The 15643-nt window shown below is 46.8% G+C and overlaps 1 protein-coding gene and 1 long non-coding RNA gene across 8 annotated transcripts in view; one reads left to right on the top strand and one right to left on the bottom strand.

Moving 5' to 3' along the window:
• SKIL (SKI like proto-oncogene) overlaps positions 1–7325 on the bottom strand; it is a 35219-nt gene extending 27894 nt beyond the window's left edge. For 3 of the 5 annotated variants that reach the window (XM_075004243.1, XM_075004244.1, XM_075004247.1), the window contains exons 1-3: positions 6376–6490; positions 5208–5291; positions 2975–4929 (exon numbers count right to left, since the gene is read on the bottom strand). In XM_075004243.1, coding sequence (XP_074860344.1) covers positions 2975–4081 — 1107 coding nt within the window. In that variant the 5' untranslated portion in view covers positions 4082–4929; positions 5208–5291; positions 6376–6490. Of the gene's footprint in view, positions 1–2974; positions 4930–5207; positions 5292–6375; positions 6491–7109 lie in introns of those variants that run through there. The other 2 variants (XM_075004245.1, XM_075004246.1) reach the window with 2 other exon arrangements.
• Positions 7326–7336: 11 nt separating this feature from the next.
• Positions 7337–15643, top strand: part of LOC142018435 (uncharacterized) — a 29007-nt gene continuing 20700 nt past the window's right edge. For 2 of the 3 annotated variants that reach the window (XR_012646820.1, XR_012646819.1), the window contains exons 1-2: positions 7337–7582; positions 14267–14321. This is a non-coding gene — a long non-coding RNA (uncharacterized LOC142018435). Of the gene's footprint in view, positions 7583–7864; positions 8655–14266; positions 14322–15643 lie in introns of those variants that run through there. The other variant, XR_012646821.1, reaches the window with a different exon arrangement.

The raw sequence follows: 15643 nt of genomic DNA, 5'->3' as shown, positions 1-15643 counted from the left end.
ATATCAGTCGGGAGCTGCACGGAAGAGAGAAGCAAAAACAAAAAACCAGAAAGAGATAGCAACAAAAAAAAACACAACTAATGTGATTTTGTGGGGTCTCCTTAGGCTGTGGTGTGGGGCCAAAATGAGTGGTTTCGTGCATGGGAGGGGGACACCAGGGATGTGGTGTCTGGGCAGGAAGTAGGGTACAGGAGTGAGTCTGATGTGTGAGATCTGGGCAGGAGGTAGGGTGCAGGAGCGAACTGAAGGTGGAGGTTTGGAAGGGGGTACAGAAGCAGGCTGGAGTGGGGAGGTGGGGTCTAGAATAGGGGGTGGAGCAGCAGAGTGAGTGTGAGGGAGGATGTGGGAGTACACTGAGGGTTGGAATCAGGGCTCTGAAAGAGAGGAAGGATGCAAGAAGAGTTTGGGGAAGTGGTGTCTGGAATGGAAGGGGCAGGAGACAGTGGCATACGTACCTACCTGGAGCAGCTCTGGAGGATGGGGGTGGGTGGGATGCATGTTTGATGCATGTTGCTCCACAAGGCCCTGCGTGCTGCAAGGAAGGCAGCCACTGGCACCATCCCTCAACTCTCCCACTGGCTGCAATTTGGCTGATGGGGGATGATGCCTGCACAAAGCACTTCCCTGTAGCACACTGAAGCGGCAGAGCCTGTGGAGTGGATGGAGCCCCAGCTTGCCTAGATTGAGTCTATGAGGCTTGGCACTCCCCGGCAGTGGTGCAAACTGAATGGCACCCAAGCTATGGGGCCCCCTGCAAGCAACAGGTTCCCCATCCTGGCGATAAGACAATCAAATCAGGGATCATGAACAGGGCAAAGATGAAGGCAACAGCGTAACAAATCTAGTCAAGATGGGGTTAAACTGTCTTTAAATTTAAAATCTTTTATCAGAAGCATATCATAAATGGAGAGATGCAAAGGGAAAAGGGTCAGGTGGTCAGAAGAATGAAGTACTAAAACGATCTTAGCAGTATTCTGCTTGGACTAAAGGGAGACCAAAGTTGGGAGCGAGTGAGAAGTTGACTGCAACACTAAAGTCCAAAGATTAGATTACAGTGATAAGGGCAAAAGTTTAAGAAGCCTGGACAGACAAGGAAGGATGGATCAATTCAGACACTACTTATATATGCGGTCGGGAGACAGGGCTGCACTGACACAAGCTACATGAGAACTTCCTGGAAAGAAAGGAAAACAATGGCTGGAGATGTCAATTTCAGTTTTGCGAATGATGAGTTTAAGGTACATATGAACAGCTATATTGGGTCTGACTAATGGTTCATCTAGCCCAGCAGCCAGTCTCTCACAGTGGTCAGTGACAGATGATGAGCAAGTACACCACTACGGACACTACTATAGACATTGGTGCATGCTTGGTGATAACTGCATCTTTAGAAGGAGACTGTGGTATAGGATTGATAAAATGTTAAAATGACAAGAATCTCTACAGTAAGCCCTTGAGATACACAGGGGTTGTGTTCCTGCAACCCCTCGCATAACTCGAATTTTCGCGGAAGGTGGGGGAGGAAGATGGGAACCAGGCTGCCACCTGGTTACTAGTTCCCCTCCACTTGTGGACCCAGGAAATTGACCAGTCCACCAAAGCTGATCAGTTTCCTGGCTGCTTCTCACTGCCTTCCCCCAGCAGTATGATTGTCAGTCTGCGGGCAGCTAGACAAGCTAAGAGACCCTTCCCCCGCCTTCCCCCACAGGCTAGTGTTAAAGCAAGTTCTGCGCAACTTGAAGCCACGTATGTCAAGGGTTTACTGTACTGGGATGAGTAACAACTGTCACATCACTGTTGTAAAATGGGCAGCCCCTAGATCCCTGCATTGATGGTTTCCCAGGACTTGATTCAAAGGGTTGCCTACCAGCTACCTGTAATGTTCATAGCCAGCTGCTGCTCCCATTGAAATGGATAGCAAAACTGATGGATGGATCGATCAGGCCTGTTGCTTGCAAGTGGACTGGTAAATGCTGAACTGAACAGAAAAACTCCTTAAGAACACAATGTAGCCAAACTGGGAGAAGAAAGCATTCCAAAACCTCAAAGTTTAAACTCACCCAACAAAGAAACTTCTACTTTTGCACAAACATCAATGACACTAACCACCTCAACCAATCTCCTGTCTTCATCACTTGCACACACTTCTCCAAATCTCTTATCCCATTTCTTCAAGCACTAATAATACCTTCATTTGGGTTGTTTAATATTTGGCTAATATTTGTCTTATTATTCAGCTTATGAGCTCTTCATGGCATAAACTAGCATAATTTTTATAAAGCAACGTATAGACTTATAACAATAGTATTTTGTAATCAACATATGCAGTCCCTCAACAGTGTCTCAAAGTGTTCAAATAAAGAACTGCTGAACTGCTTAAATATCTGTTATGGCATATCTCTATTATATATACCCTGTGTAATGAAAAAAATAAAAACAAAAACCCCCCCACACTACCAAACTCATCTATTTTTCAATTGTATTGTATCAATGCACCATTACCTTAATTGAAAAATCATGGCATGCTACCGGGCATTTGACAATTTAACTGGCTGTACACGTGTATGGTTATGAAACTCACTGTAACTGACAATACAGCATTAAAGTGGATAGTCCACTCCTAGGCTGTCTCCTGCTTTGCTTAGCTATGGCAACACACACTACATAGACGACCACACAAAACTGGTAGATCAAATGAGAAGACAGTATTTCCATGATGGTTCTAAAGTTCCTGACTTTCGCCAGTTTAAAGAAAAAGAAACCTAGCTTTTTATTATAAAAAAATTCTAGCAAGTTTTGTACCACCATAAAAACCCCAAGAAAGGAATTTTCAATACTGCTTTGTATTATCTGTGTTGAAGATTTATACTAGACTCGGCTTTTACTTACCACCTACTCATATTGATAAAACATATTTCTAAAACTAAACATTTCATCTTTGAGACACAAGTGCTTCACGAGTAACTGAACTTACTTTAGACTGAGTTCTCTTCTGATTTTTTATGCTAAACTTCTCCTTCATTTCCTCCAAAAGATTTTTCAGTTCTCTCTCCTCCGAACTGCCTAAATATTTTTGGTTAACATGAAGATAACAATGCCATTTGGCTGATTCAAAGCCCCAGTGGCATGTCCTCTTGTCAGGAGATCTATGTGAATGCATCACAAATGTCTGGGGTGAAAACATTCCATAGCACTCCAAACACTGGATACATGGAGCATCTGGCTGAATGTAAAACTGGGGTGCAAACAAACCCTGGCACTTGCCCAAGCACTCGTGCTCTACTTCGAAGGCACTGCCAGTCTCTTTCAGTTGGACCAACGTGTTTTTTGCAGGAAGCAGAGTGCCATTTTGAGGAAAAGTGCGAGGACGTAATAAAGCATTGCATAGTCTTTGAGCATCAGTTAGTGTGATCAACCCACAAGATGGAGCATTAAATGGAAGGATTCCCAAAACCTTTAGGATATGAAGCTGGTCAGAAGTGCATCTTGAGCAATATATATACAGTTCATCACACACTGTATTAATTTGCTGTAGAGAAAAATCTCGGAGCACTGAATTTAACACTTGAGGCAGACAGAGTCTCTTTTCCCCGCCTACTTTAAAACAAGAAATAGATTCTCCTTCCAATATAGTCTGAGTGAGCTCCGTGGAACTGTCTGAAGGAATGAGCAATGGACTAGGAAGTATCTGTGGAGATGGAAGGGGCACGAAGACATTGGGTGACATGCTTTCCTGGGAATAACGAGCTGAAAAAGCTGCTGGTCCACCCAGTGAACTCTGGCTACTTAAATGGAATTGTGCCAACGTGTGTTTCAACCCAGGATTTAAATTCAGAGGCTCAGATACTGTAGTACTGTTTTGTTTTGCATTTTCTCCATCAGGCTCCATGGGTGTTTCTTCATAATCATCTACATTTTCCTGCTTTATTGTTGGCAACTTACTTACTCCAGCTTGTACTTTGCAATTTGCATGTTTTTCGGTCATCGTTTTTTTTACCGGTGGGCTGCCATCTTCTTGAACACCACTCTCTTTTTGGTCAGAACCTGGACCCGCAGGGAAATTTGTTTGTGGACTTTCCATCACTGAACTCCAGAATTTTAAATTAATGAGTTTGAAACATGCATCTTCCTAATTGTGTGTTTGTTTTGTCCTTCTTAGAGACATGCCAACTTCCAAATATTTTATCTCGTGCCAGGTAAATGATATGCCACTTTCTTAAAGTGACAATTTAATCTTCCCTCAACAGTTACAAATGTAATCTGTTCTGCATGTGGCATAAAATTCCAGGGTTAATAAGAATTTTCTTTTAGATTTAAAAATGTTTGTTCAGTTCTTTTATTAAATAGATAACACACTGTACAAAAGAGTATAATTGAATACCCTTACACCACTATTTACAGATCATTCTGATGAATTTATCAGCAGAATATTGGGGTTTTGTCAAAAAAAGTCTGGTTCTGACCAAGGTTTTCTTTTAAAAACATCCTGGCTTTTCATTTCATATATAATTGCATTTAAGTTTTAAAATACAAAAATGATCATTTGTTCTCAGACTGGGCAGCGCTGGTGTTAATGCAAATCTTCCACAAGATAATTTTAGTTGTGTATATGCTTTATGCACTTTCAATTCATAGGACTGAACACAGAGCTTAGTCACTTTATTTATTGTGCAGCCAAGTTCAAATCACACCTCCATTGGTAGAGAAATTTATCATGTTAACTCACTGATAAATCCACAAATTAAAGGCTGATAGAGTGTTGCTGGTAGAAACTAAACATCTTTATAGGATCAGCACCAGTAAAAATTTCCCTAGCATGTGTCAGTTTTCCTACTCCACCTTATTGGCAAAGAAAATAAGATCCAGGCCATCTGCAAGATTCATAGGTTGGACTAATAATACAAATCTCTGGCAATCCTTTTATATAACCTGTAAAAATAGGAAAAAATCAGTAATCATTCACACTTGAAGAGTAAATTGTTTTAGATTAAAAAAAAAACGTCTCTCAACCTTGAAATCAATTCATTATACCCATTTAGGAATATGTTCCCTAAATAACTAATTTCCAGAAAGCTTTAGTTTAAAAATCATAAACCATATTATGGGAGATGCATAAATCTAGCAACAATAAGCAGCAACGTAACTTATTCACAGCACTTCGAACATGTAGCAAAGGGGACACAGAGGGAAATCACCTATTCACTCACCCCATTCAATGCTTTGCGAACCCCAGGGACACAATCCAGGCAAAAAAAGATTATCACACGTCTGTCTTCCATGCCCTACAATCTCTGAAAGTACAAGAAGGGGAAAGGGCACAAAACTAGCCCCTCTTTCCTTGAATATCTATCTGAAACAAAAGTATTTTCCCTTAACCTTTGCCTTCACACTTTTTTACATTCAGTGCCCTCGGAACAAATAAGATTAAACTGAAACAGACTCAACCCTTTTCCCCCACACCAGACGCTATGCAGCACTCCTCACGATCGCTTCCTCTGAGCTAACCTCTGTGTGCTTCCGCAGCTTATACGTGTTATATTCTCGCTGAAACTGCCTCCCTTCCTCTCCCCTGCTTCCCTCTCACACGGTGACCCTTCCTGGAATAACCCCAACACTTACCACCATCCTGTCTCGCTCACACTCCATGCAGACGATCCTCTCCCTCCTCCCCCACCCCCCGCTCATGACTCACCTCAGTCACTCAACCATATCCCACGCTCTGCTGGGACTGGGCTTACCCTCTTTTCCCTCCAGACACCTCAAACAGTGAGGTGATCCCTCAGCCCAACCTACCACCAGCTCTCCAGTGCCGCTGCCAAGTCGCGTGCAGCCCCCTAACTCTCAATGACATCGAGCCGTCACACACAACTGCTCCCCCGACCCACTCTCCCTCCTCTCCCCCACCCCCTGCCAGACACACACAACGCCCCCACCCAACTCTTCGCACCACCCACCCCCGGGCACAACACCCGCGCCTCCCGCCCAGAGATAATTCCCCTCCTTCAGCGATTCTCCACGCTATAACCCCCCTGCCTATGGCCACCGCACCCCCACGCGCACCCCACCACGAAATAACGCCCCAACCCCCACAGACGCTCCCCCAGCTCAGGGACTCCACTCCCTCCCCCACAGACGCCTATAGGCTAACTGCCCATCCCCCACCGCAGGCATAACTAGCTCCTCCCCCACGCAGCCCCTCCCCCAATTTGCCCCCACACTAAAAAGGCTCCATCCCACCCCCCCGACGCTCCTGTCCCCTCACGTTTATACTCCCCCTCCCCCCTCCCAGCCGCGCACGCTCTCCCCACCCTCAGCGGCGCCCCCCTGCCCTCCCCGTCCGCAGCAGGTCCCCTCACCCGCCGCCCGGCTCCTCACCCTGCATGGTGGGGGCTCCGACACCCCAACAGTGGAGCAGTAGCCGCGCACGCACCGCCCACCCGTGACCTCACTGCGGAGACGGCGGCGCGCGGGCACCAACCCGGCGGGCGCGCGCCCCCGCCTCCGGCCCCGCCTACTGTCTGGGGTAGCGCCGCGGCGGCCGCGAGCGGCACCCCTCCCCCGCCCCAGCGAAAGGGGCGTGACGAAGGGAGCGGAGGCCCAGCCTCGTCGCAGCGCGACGCTCTTCCCACGGGGACTGGGCCGCGTCCCCGTCCCCTGGGTGACCTCAGCGCTCCCCAGGGGATCCCCCGCCATTCCAACGGGACGCCAGGCCCTCACAGGGCCACCTTCCCGCCGCCACAGATACCCTCCCCTCCTTCACAGAGGCCCCGCTCCCTACTGCGAGGAGCCGTAGCCGGTCTCGCCCAAGGACTCCTCCGCCCTCAGCGCTGTCACGGAGTGAACCTGCCCCCAGTGGGGCCTTCCGCAAACACCCCTTCGCCCTCCCTCTCAGCGCACCCGGGGACCCCGCCTTGGCTCGCCCTCCCCGCCAGCCCTGCCCTCGCTCAGACACCCCTGCCCCCAGGGAAGCGATCCCCTCGGAGCTAGCTCATGCCTCAACAAGAGCTGCACCCGCACCCCGCAGGGAGAGCCTTTCCCACGGCGTCACTGCCCCCAGCGCGCTGCCTCCCCCCGATCCCCATTCCTACTTAACCAGTGACTCTCCCCACCCTGCGAACTTCCTCCAACCCCTCAGGCAGGCGTGGGGAGCTCCCAGGCGCAGACCGGCTCCGGCTCTAGCTCCAGCTCCCTGGACACTTCAGTCCGGCCCACAGGGGTCACAGGCAGTTCAGCCCCGGGGGGCGGTATTGCCCCCCCCCGCCCCTGCTTTTTTTGCCAGACACTTTTGGCTCTGCGTCCTGCACGTAGGCGAGGAGCTGTGTGCAGGTGAGGCGGCTGGAGAGGGTAGCCACGTGGGGGGCCAGAGAGCAGTGCAGCAAGCACTGCAGCCACTTCTGCGCTCACTGCCAAGGAGCAACGGGGAAAGGCAGGAGCTCTTCTCCGCGTGAGCAGTCGCCACCCAGAGCTGCCCCAAGTGACGGCCAACGGGGGAAAGCAAGCAGCAGCAGGAAGCCTGGCAGTGGCTTCCACAGGATCCAGCTCCAGGTGGATGCTGCCAAGCAGCTCCTCCTCCTCAAATCTGGTAAGGCAGGCTGGGGAGTGGGATGGAAGGGGAGCCTCAGAGTCCCTTCCTAGCATAGGTGGTGGAAAAAGGAGGAGGCCACGAGTGGGCAAGCCCCAGAGCTCCTTCTCTGTGTGAGCACCGAGGAAAGTGCTCCCACAGCTAGGTAAGAACCTAAGCCTCGGTTCTGTCTGAGGCGGCTGCAACAATTTTTTTTTAACTTTTGGGAGTAGAATTTTTAGCACATGATGGCTTTCTTCATTCCAGATGGGTTGATGGTTGTGGTTGATGGCTTGAAAATAAAGATTCCAACCCCTTTCAAATTATAAATGTCATCTTCAAGCAGAAGGAGGAAAATTGATGCTGTGTGTCATTTTTAATGAAAAAATGGACAAGTGACTACTGTTTTGTGGAGGTGAAATTCAAGCCACTTTGCCTGATTTGCAAAGAAAAATTTTCAGACTTGGGGAAAAAAAGTCAAACTTAGGAAGACACTACAATCACAAAGCATATCAAATATGAAGAATGTCATGGACAGCCACATGTGGACAAAATTAAAGAACTTAAAATGAATGTTATTGCAGCAAACACTTCACAAATCCACAAAAGGAGCTTAGATGGTGTAACACAAACAAGTTGTGCTTTGAGTGAACTTACTGTAAAAATACTTTGGCCTCATTCAGGAGAAGAGTTTGTAAAGGAGAACTTTGTTACAGCTTTAGTTTTACTGGGCAGAGACTATTTGAGAGTGTGAGGTTTATCTTGCAGGATGGTATCAGACAGAATTCAGAATATGGTTCAAGATATTGAAATGTCTGTGCAAGATTCTGCAGCTCATTTTGATGAGACAACAGATATAACAAATACAAACAGTGTGGCTGTTTCCTAGGTGGAATCACACCAGATTTGAGGACTTAATTTCTTTAGTAACAGTGCATAACTGTCAGAGGTGAAGACATTTTTGAGACAGTTACACTGATAATGCACAGTCTTCAGATATTTGAAAAACTGAGCAGTCGTACTCCAGGGATGGTTGTATCTCAGAAGGGATTAGTTTCCCTTCTTACAAAAGAAATGGATTATGTTGGTTCAGGTAAGTTGATTGTGTGTCACTGCATTAGTCATCAAGAGACTGTGCATGCACAATGTACAGAAAACCCTCGAAACACGTGGCTTCAAGTTGCACGTAACTTGCTTTAAAGCTGCTGGGAGCTAGGCAGGCTAAGAGCCCCTTCTCTCTGCCTTCCCCCAGTGGCACCACTGTCATGCTGACAGCCACATGGCTGGGGGAATGCAGGGAGAAGTAGCCAGGAATCTGACCAGCTTTGGTGGGCTGTTCAGTTTCCCAGTCCTGCAAATGGCAGGGAACTGGGAACCAAGCTCTCCACTCTGCTTTGTGCAAATGTTTGAGTTACATGTGGGTTGCAGGAACACAACCCCGGTGTAACTCAAGGTTTTACTGTAATGTTGACTACACTATCAAGCATTGACTTAATCAAAAGTAAAGGATTAAACAGCCACCAGTTTAAAGAGCTATTGAAATCCCTTTAGGCAGAGTACAGTAAACCCTCTAAATACACCATTTCGAGTTGTCCTAAACTCGCATTAACACAAGTTAAGTGCAGCTCAAAATCCTGCTCCCCCACACCCGGCTCACCCCGTGTGCCCGGCTCCAGCTCACTACCCCCATGCAGGGCTCCGGTTCAAACCCCAATGGCCCAGCTCACCACTCAAGCAGGGCTCTGACTCATCTCCTGCACACATGGCACTAGCTCAACCCCCTCCCCCACCCTGGTGTACACACACACCCTGCAGCCTTATCCCACCCCAAGCTTAACCTCCCTGCCCCTCTCCCACATCCCCAATCCACCTCCTGGCTTAACCCTCCCCAGCTGCCTCCTGCAACCCAAGGACTTACCTTTCAAAAGGAGCTCCTGTTGCTCCCCAGGCCTCCAATAGGTGCAGAACATGTGTTTCACCTGGGAAGAAAGTCACCCCCCCCCCCAACTTATGCAAAATTCAAGTTATGCAAGGGTGCATGGGAATGTAATACTTGCATATTTCCAGGCACCACTGTATGTTTTAATTTTTTTATTGTGAAATGCAATAACAGCGGAGAAAGCATGCTGATGCTGTTTTATGAACTGAGGAATGACATTAAACTTTTTATGGAAATGAAGGGAAAACCTGTGGCTGAGCTGACTGACCTCAGTTGGCTGTGTGACCTTGCATTCATGGTTGAAATTACTCAACACTTGTCAGAGCTCAGTGTCAAATTGCAAGGGCCTAGCCAGCTTCTTAGTACCCTTTTTTCAAACATCAAAACATTCAAAGTTAAATTAAAGTTGTGCCAAATTAACCCAGAAAGGGGCAACCTGGTGTATTTCCCAACACTTAAGAAACAAAAACTTGCATCAAGAGAAGAATGCGCCAGGATGTGTGCAAATTTACTTCACAAACTGTCCAAACTCAAGACCCGAAATCAAAGGAACTGGAATTAAACACTTTTTTCGGGCCATTCAATGTAAAAGTAATCAATGTACCTGAACATGAACTTACTGAAATACACAGCAATGATGAACTTACAATAACCTGCTTCTTCTGGAATTCTATGGACTATGTAAGTGCTGATCAATTTTTAACATTGAGAAGCTGTGCTGAAAATTGCATCATTTGGCACTAAATACTGTAGTGAGCAGCTCTTTTCCCTTTTGAAGAACTGCCTTCAAGTCAAATTAACAGACATGAATCTGCAAAACCAATTACAAATAGCAACACCTTCAGTTCCACCAGATATACCAAAGCTCAGCAGGGACATGCAAATTTAGTCATCACACTAAAATGCTAAAAAAAAGAAAACCACCCTAAAAGAGTTTTGCATGGGGGGCTGTATTTCTCCGGATGGAGAAGCTCCTCCATTTTTTTCTCACTTGTGTGGTCCCCAACTGATTTTTCTGTAGGTCTGTGACCTCCAACCACCAAAAGGTCCCCCCTCTCCCCTGCTGCCCTAAACAAAGCCCATCTCTTTCCTCACTGCCCATGGCAACAAGCCCAGTGAAACCTTTCCAGGGTTCTCCTCACAGAGTCTTCACAACCACCACAGAGACACGCTTCCTTTCTTCCCCAAGACATCCAGGGCAGTATTTCTTAGTCTTTTTTTTTTTTTTTTTTAATAAAAAGTATCCCTTTAAAAAAAAAAAGTACTTCCAGACTTCTCATGTGTACCCCATAGGGTACACATACCACCAGTTGAGAAACATGGTCCTAAGGTAATGTGAGGTCTTGAAACAAGTGCCATTCAACCTTTCCAGATTACTGTATGCTTTTGTCAGGAGTTAGATTTGTTTTGCATACCACTAAGTTATGCTTCACTTAAAAACTACTAACAAAAGCATGCAAAAGTATCACAGACGACTACTGAAAGCTTGCTGACTTTCTACCATCTTACCAAATAAATTAATTGGAATAGAAATATTGTATTTGCATTTCAGTGTCAGGCATATGAAGGAGTAGAAACAAGTCATTGTCTGAATGAACTTTTAGATTGTACTGTCTTACAAGTGTTTGGTAGCCTGTTGTAAAACTAGGCAAATATCTAGATGAGTTGATCTACCCTGTGGAAGACCTCAGTGTGCCCCCAGTGGTAGATACCCGTGTTTGAGAAACAGGGATCTAGGAGATAAGGTGATAAGTAACAGTACAGATTTTTCAAGGACAAATTGTGCCAAACCAATCTAGTAGCTTTCTTTGACAGAGTAACAAGCCTTATGGCTGGAGAAGCAGTAGATAATGGTATATCTTGACTTTAGTTAGGCTTCTCATATTATCTTGCATGACCTTCTCTTAAACTGGAGAAATACAATGTAGGTGGAGCTACAATAAGTTTGGTGTGTAACTAGTTGTAGAACCATTCCTGAAGAGTAGCTAACAGTGGTTCACAGTCAAGCCAGAAGAACATATTGAATAGGGCACTGCCGTGATTTTTTCTGTGTCTAGTTCTGTTAAATATCTATCAGTGATTTAGATAATGGCATGGAGTATACTTGTAAAGTTGCAGACAGTAACAGATTGGGAGGGGTTGCAAGTACTTTGGAGGATAGGATTAAATTTCAAAACGTCCTGGTGAAATGTTTTAAAATAAATAGGATGAAATTCAATTAGAGCAAATGTGTAGTACTTGACTTAAGAAGGAACAGTTAGTTACATGTCCACAAAACAAAATAATTTCCTAAGCAGGAGTGCTGAAGAAAGGGATCTGCGGTTCATAGTGGAGCGTAAGCTAAATGTAAGTCAACAGTGTAACGCTGTCACAAAAAAAGCAAATGTTCTGGGATGTTTCGATTCAGTGGCATGGGTCCTGTGGCCCTCTGCCAAAGGCCTTAGAGTCCTGCCACACCTCACCGCAGAAAAGAGCAGCAGAGAGGGCCTTCGAGCTGCCTAGAATGGCCAAAGCTATCCCATCCATAGGATGGTTCAGGGCAGCTGCCCAAGGCTTTGGGAGGCAACAGCAGCCACCTCAGCTGTTCTATTGATGGGAGGGGCCTGGAGGATTGCAAGGGCCTGGTGGGCAGCAGCAGGGGGGGGTCACTCCTACCACATACTCACCACAATGGCAGCAGCCAGAGTGACCTGGCAGTCTGCTCCGCTCTGTCATGCCACCCTCACCGATTGGTTGCATGCCACTTCTCTGTGGCAGCAGGAAGCAGAGTGCCCCAGCTCCAAGGCACTCTGCTTCCTGCTGCCATGGGGAAAGCTGAGCACAGTGGGCTATGAGGGAGCGGTGGGATGGAGGGGAGCAGGCTGCTGTGGTTCCCACTGTTGCAGTGAGTGTGTAGGTTGTGGGAGGCAACCCCTGCTGCCCTCTCCCTGTGCCAGGCCTCCCTGGTAATCCCCAGCTCATATTGCCCAGGGCAGAAGGAAGGGGGCAAAGCAGGGACACAGCTTTGGGGAAAGGGTGGGGTGGAGCAGAGGTAGGGCATGGGGGGAACCTGTAGCAAGGGTATTGCCCTGGACCCCATGTCCCCCAGGGATGGCCCTGAGAGCATCTGTTTGGGAAGCAGCCAATCAGGGTTCATCAAGCTAACGTAAGGATAGATGCTGGGCCAGAGCAAGCTGAGTTCTTTGCTGGCAGAGAGCAGATGGTGCTCTGGGCTGGCTGTGGGATTCCACTGGGCCAGAGCCCTGAGGTGAGTGTGAAGATGATGCTGGGACCTTCGGGAAGTTGCTCAGGGAATTATAGCAGCAATGCAGTTATTTAAAGAGATATTACAGACAGCTGCTGTGTCTAGGGTCCCGGGGCTGGGACCTGGAGTAAGGAATAGGCCTGGGTCCCCCACCCCATCTTCCATTAGCTACTGAGGGGGTGGTGGGGAGTAGTAGTCTAGAATGTAGACAGTGAGGCATCCCAGAGTGGCAACTAAATGATAGTGACTCAGCTGAAGGGCTGGGGCAAAAATTTTGCCTCCCGGGGCACCACTCTGTTCCAGAGTGGGGAAACACAGACGTGACTTAGGGCACTAAGAGGCCCATTTTGCGTGTCTTGGCCACCACAGAGCAACAGAGTGGAGACACGCGCACACTCTTCCAAGGGGCACTCAGGAGAGGTGAGTGAACCCTATTATAGGTGTATAGTAATTGTTTTCTGCTCCATGCCAATTAAGGCTCAGCTGGAATATTGTCAGGTTCTGGATATCACATCAGGAAAGAGGTGGATAAATTCGAGAAAATCCAGAGAACCACCAAAGTGATTAAAGGTCTAAAAAACATGACTTATGAGGGAAGATTGAAAAACGTGTCTTTAGTTTGTAGAAGAGGATGTTAGAAGGAAGGAGGAAAATTGTTCTTTTTAGCCTCTAAGGATAGAAAAAGGAACAATGGAGTTAACTTGCAGCAAGGGAGATTTAGGCTGGACACGAGGAAAAACTGTCAGGATGGTTAAGACTTCTAAGAATAGGTTGGACATACCTACGTAATGACTTAAATCCTTGTACTCCAAGTGGAGCATAAGTCATCTACAAGTCTCTACTTCACTCTGTCTCTGAACAAAACTTTTAACTGACCCCAGGAGCATCCCAGCTGTTGTCCTTCAGTCTCAGTAGATCTTCTCCACATTGTCTGAGGACTTCCTCTTTTGTGTTTTACTTGTGGGTTCTGTTTGAGAGTTTGACAGACAATGCTGGATGATGTTTTTCTAAGAGTGTGGCCTAGCCATTCGCACATTTTTCTCTTCATTTGAACATGGTGGTTCTTGTCCTGCTCTGTTCCAAAGCTCCTCATTTGTGACATACCCACATAAGGGATGGTCTAAAGGAATACTTAGTCTTGCCCCTTGAGTGCAGGAGACTGGTCCAGCAGATCTCCCAAAATCCCTTCATGTCGTATCATTCTCACATCTAGCAACCCAAGCCCTCTGTCCTCCCAGAACATGTCCTTCACTGAGAAGCCTACATGCACACTCAGTCCCAAATATATAAACACCACCTTCTTTTCACTGTTGAACCTAAAGCTTTCTGCAGCAAAGAGAAACTTCCCTTTCTTCCATCAGCTTAATAACTTGTCAGCATGCAAGTTTCTGGAGAGATAGATAGAGGCTTTGGTGTCTGGCACATGACAAAGTAGTTGAGTCATTTTCTTCTTACACTGAACAAAGAACTTAATTAGAATAAGGAAAAACAGTAGTATGCCTAACTCTACTTCATTGTACAGCTTCTGCCTATCACAGCTCCCTTTTGAAGATCCAGCTGCGCAAGTACATCTGAAAGTAAGTTACTGACTTTTCCCTCACCTTCCTTCTCTGTGAAATGGGAATATTTATCACATATGTTTAATTATTTAATATTTGCTGTGCCCTGGATAGGTGATCCAGGTAATCAGAATCCACCTAAAACCCTACCAGTTGCTGGAAAACTAGTAGTCCCATTAGCTTATATGCAAACTTGTCTACTTCATGGTTTTTTTAAAACATGAGCAATTGTGCACTGACTACTCCATCAGAAGATCAGACCCATTTCTTCAACAGTAGGATGGAATGGAGAGAATCTGGACATATATTTGTTGGTAGACCATAAAGCAGTAAAATTTGAGGGTGCCTCAAAGAAGTATTTTGCTAACTTACCCAAATTTGTCACACTCTCTCTCTCTCTCTGCCCCTAACATAGTGGGGGATGCAGAGTGAACACAAATTTCTTACAATGTGGGAGAAGAGGGAAAAAATGGCACACAAAAATACTACAGTCCTGTGGGCAGGAAGTTAGTTCAGGAGTCCTCTCCCTCCCCTGTCATGTTGATGGAGTGGGGATGGGAACAGTTTCTGCTAGGGAGTAATATTCAGCTTTCCCATGAATTTCAAGTTTCCCAAGGATGAGAAGAGTTTGAAATATTGCTCAAAGTGAGGGAGCAGGAGCAGGGGAGACAAGGGGCCGGGGGCGGTGGGTGGGAATGCAGGAGAGGACAAGATTGGGGCACTTACTCAGCACAACTCCAGCCAAGAACACATTGCTCTGTACAGCTCTATACTTGTAGGCACCATCCTTTGCCACTCATTGGCTGGGAATTGTGGCCAATCAGAGCAGCAGGGGAAAAGACTGCAAGTGAGCATTAGCTTCTCTTGTGCTGCCATTCCCCCAGCAGTCAGGTGAGAGGGGTAATGGCAGCACACACAGCCCCTACCTCCTGCTTCAAGAAAGGGCCAGCCATACAGGGGGCTTTAGTGTTGATGCCACCCAAACCTGGCTTTCCTCCTGTAGTGCTGAGGGGGAGCCTGGAGCCTCACAGGCTGGATCAAGGCCAGATCCAGCCCATAGGGTAGGTTCTCTATCCCTGACTTACAGACAAAGATAATATATAGAAGAGGACAGAGGCAGCATGAAAAGGAACAGTGAAGTGGACAGGAAAGAAAAAGGGAAGACATTATCCAATACATGTTCACAGCTTCCTGTACTTCCCCACACTTCTGCCACAGAAAAGCTGTCATTGCTTTTGGGTGTAAGAGACCACCCCACACCCACCCCCTCAATCTGGGAATATTGTGTGTGAAAAGGGGAAAATGTATCAAGTGTAAACAGTGCAAGTAGTACAGGCAGG

The sequence above is a fragment of the Carettochelys insculpta genome, chromosome 10, assembly GCF_033958435.1.
Source record: "Carettochelys insculpta isolate YL-2023 chromosome 10, ASM3395843v1, whole genome shotgun sequence".
Classification (NCBI taxonomy): domain Eukaryota; kingdom Metazoa; phylum Chordata; order Testudines; family Carettochelyidae; genus Carettochelys; species Carettochelys insculpta.
The sequence above is the reverse complement of the archived record's forward strand: the minus strand, read 5'-3'. Positions and strand labels throughout refer to the sequence as shown.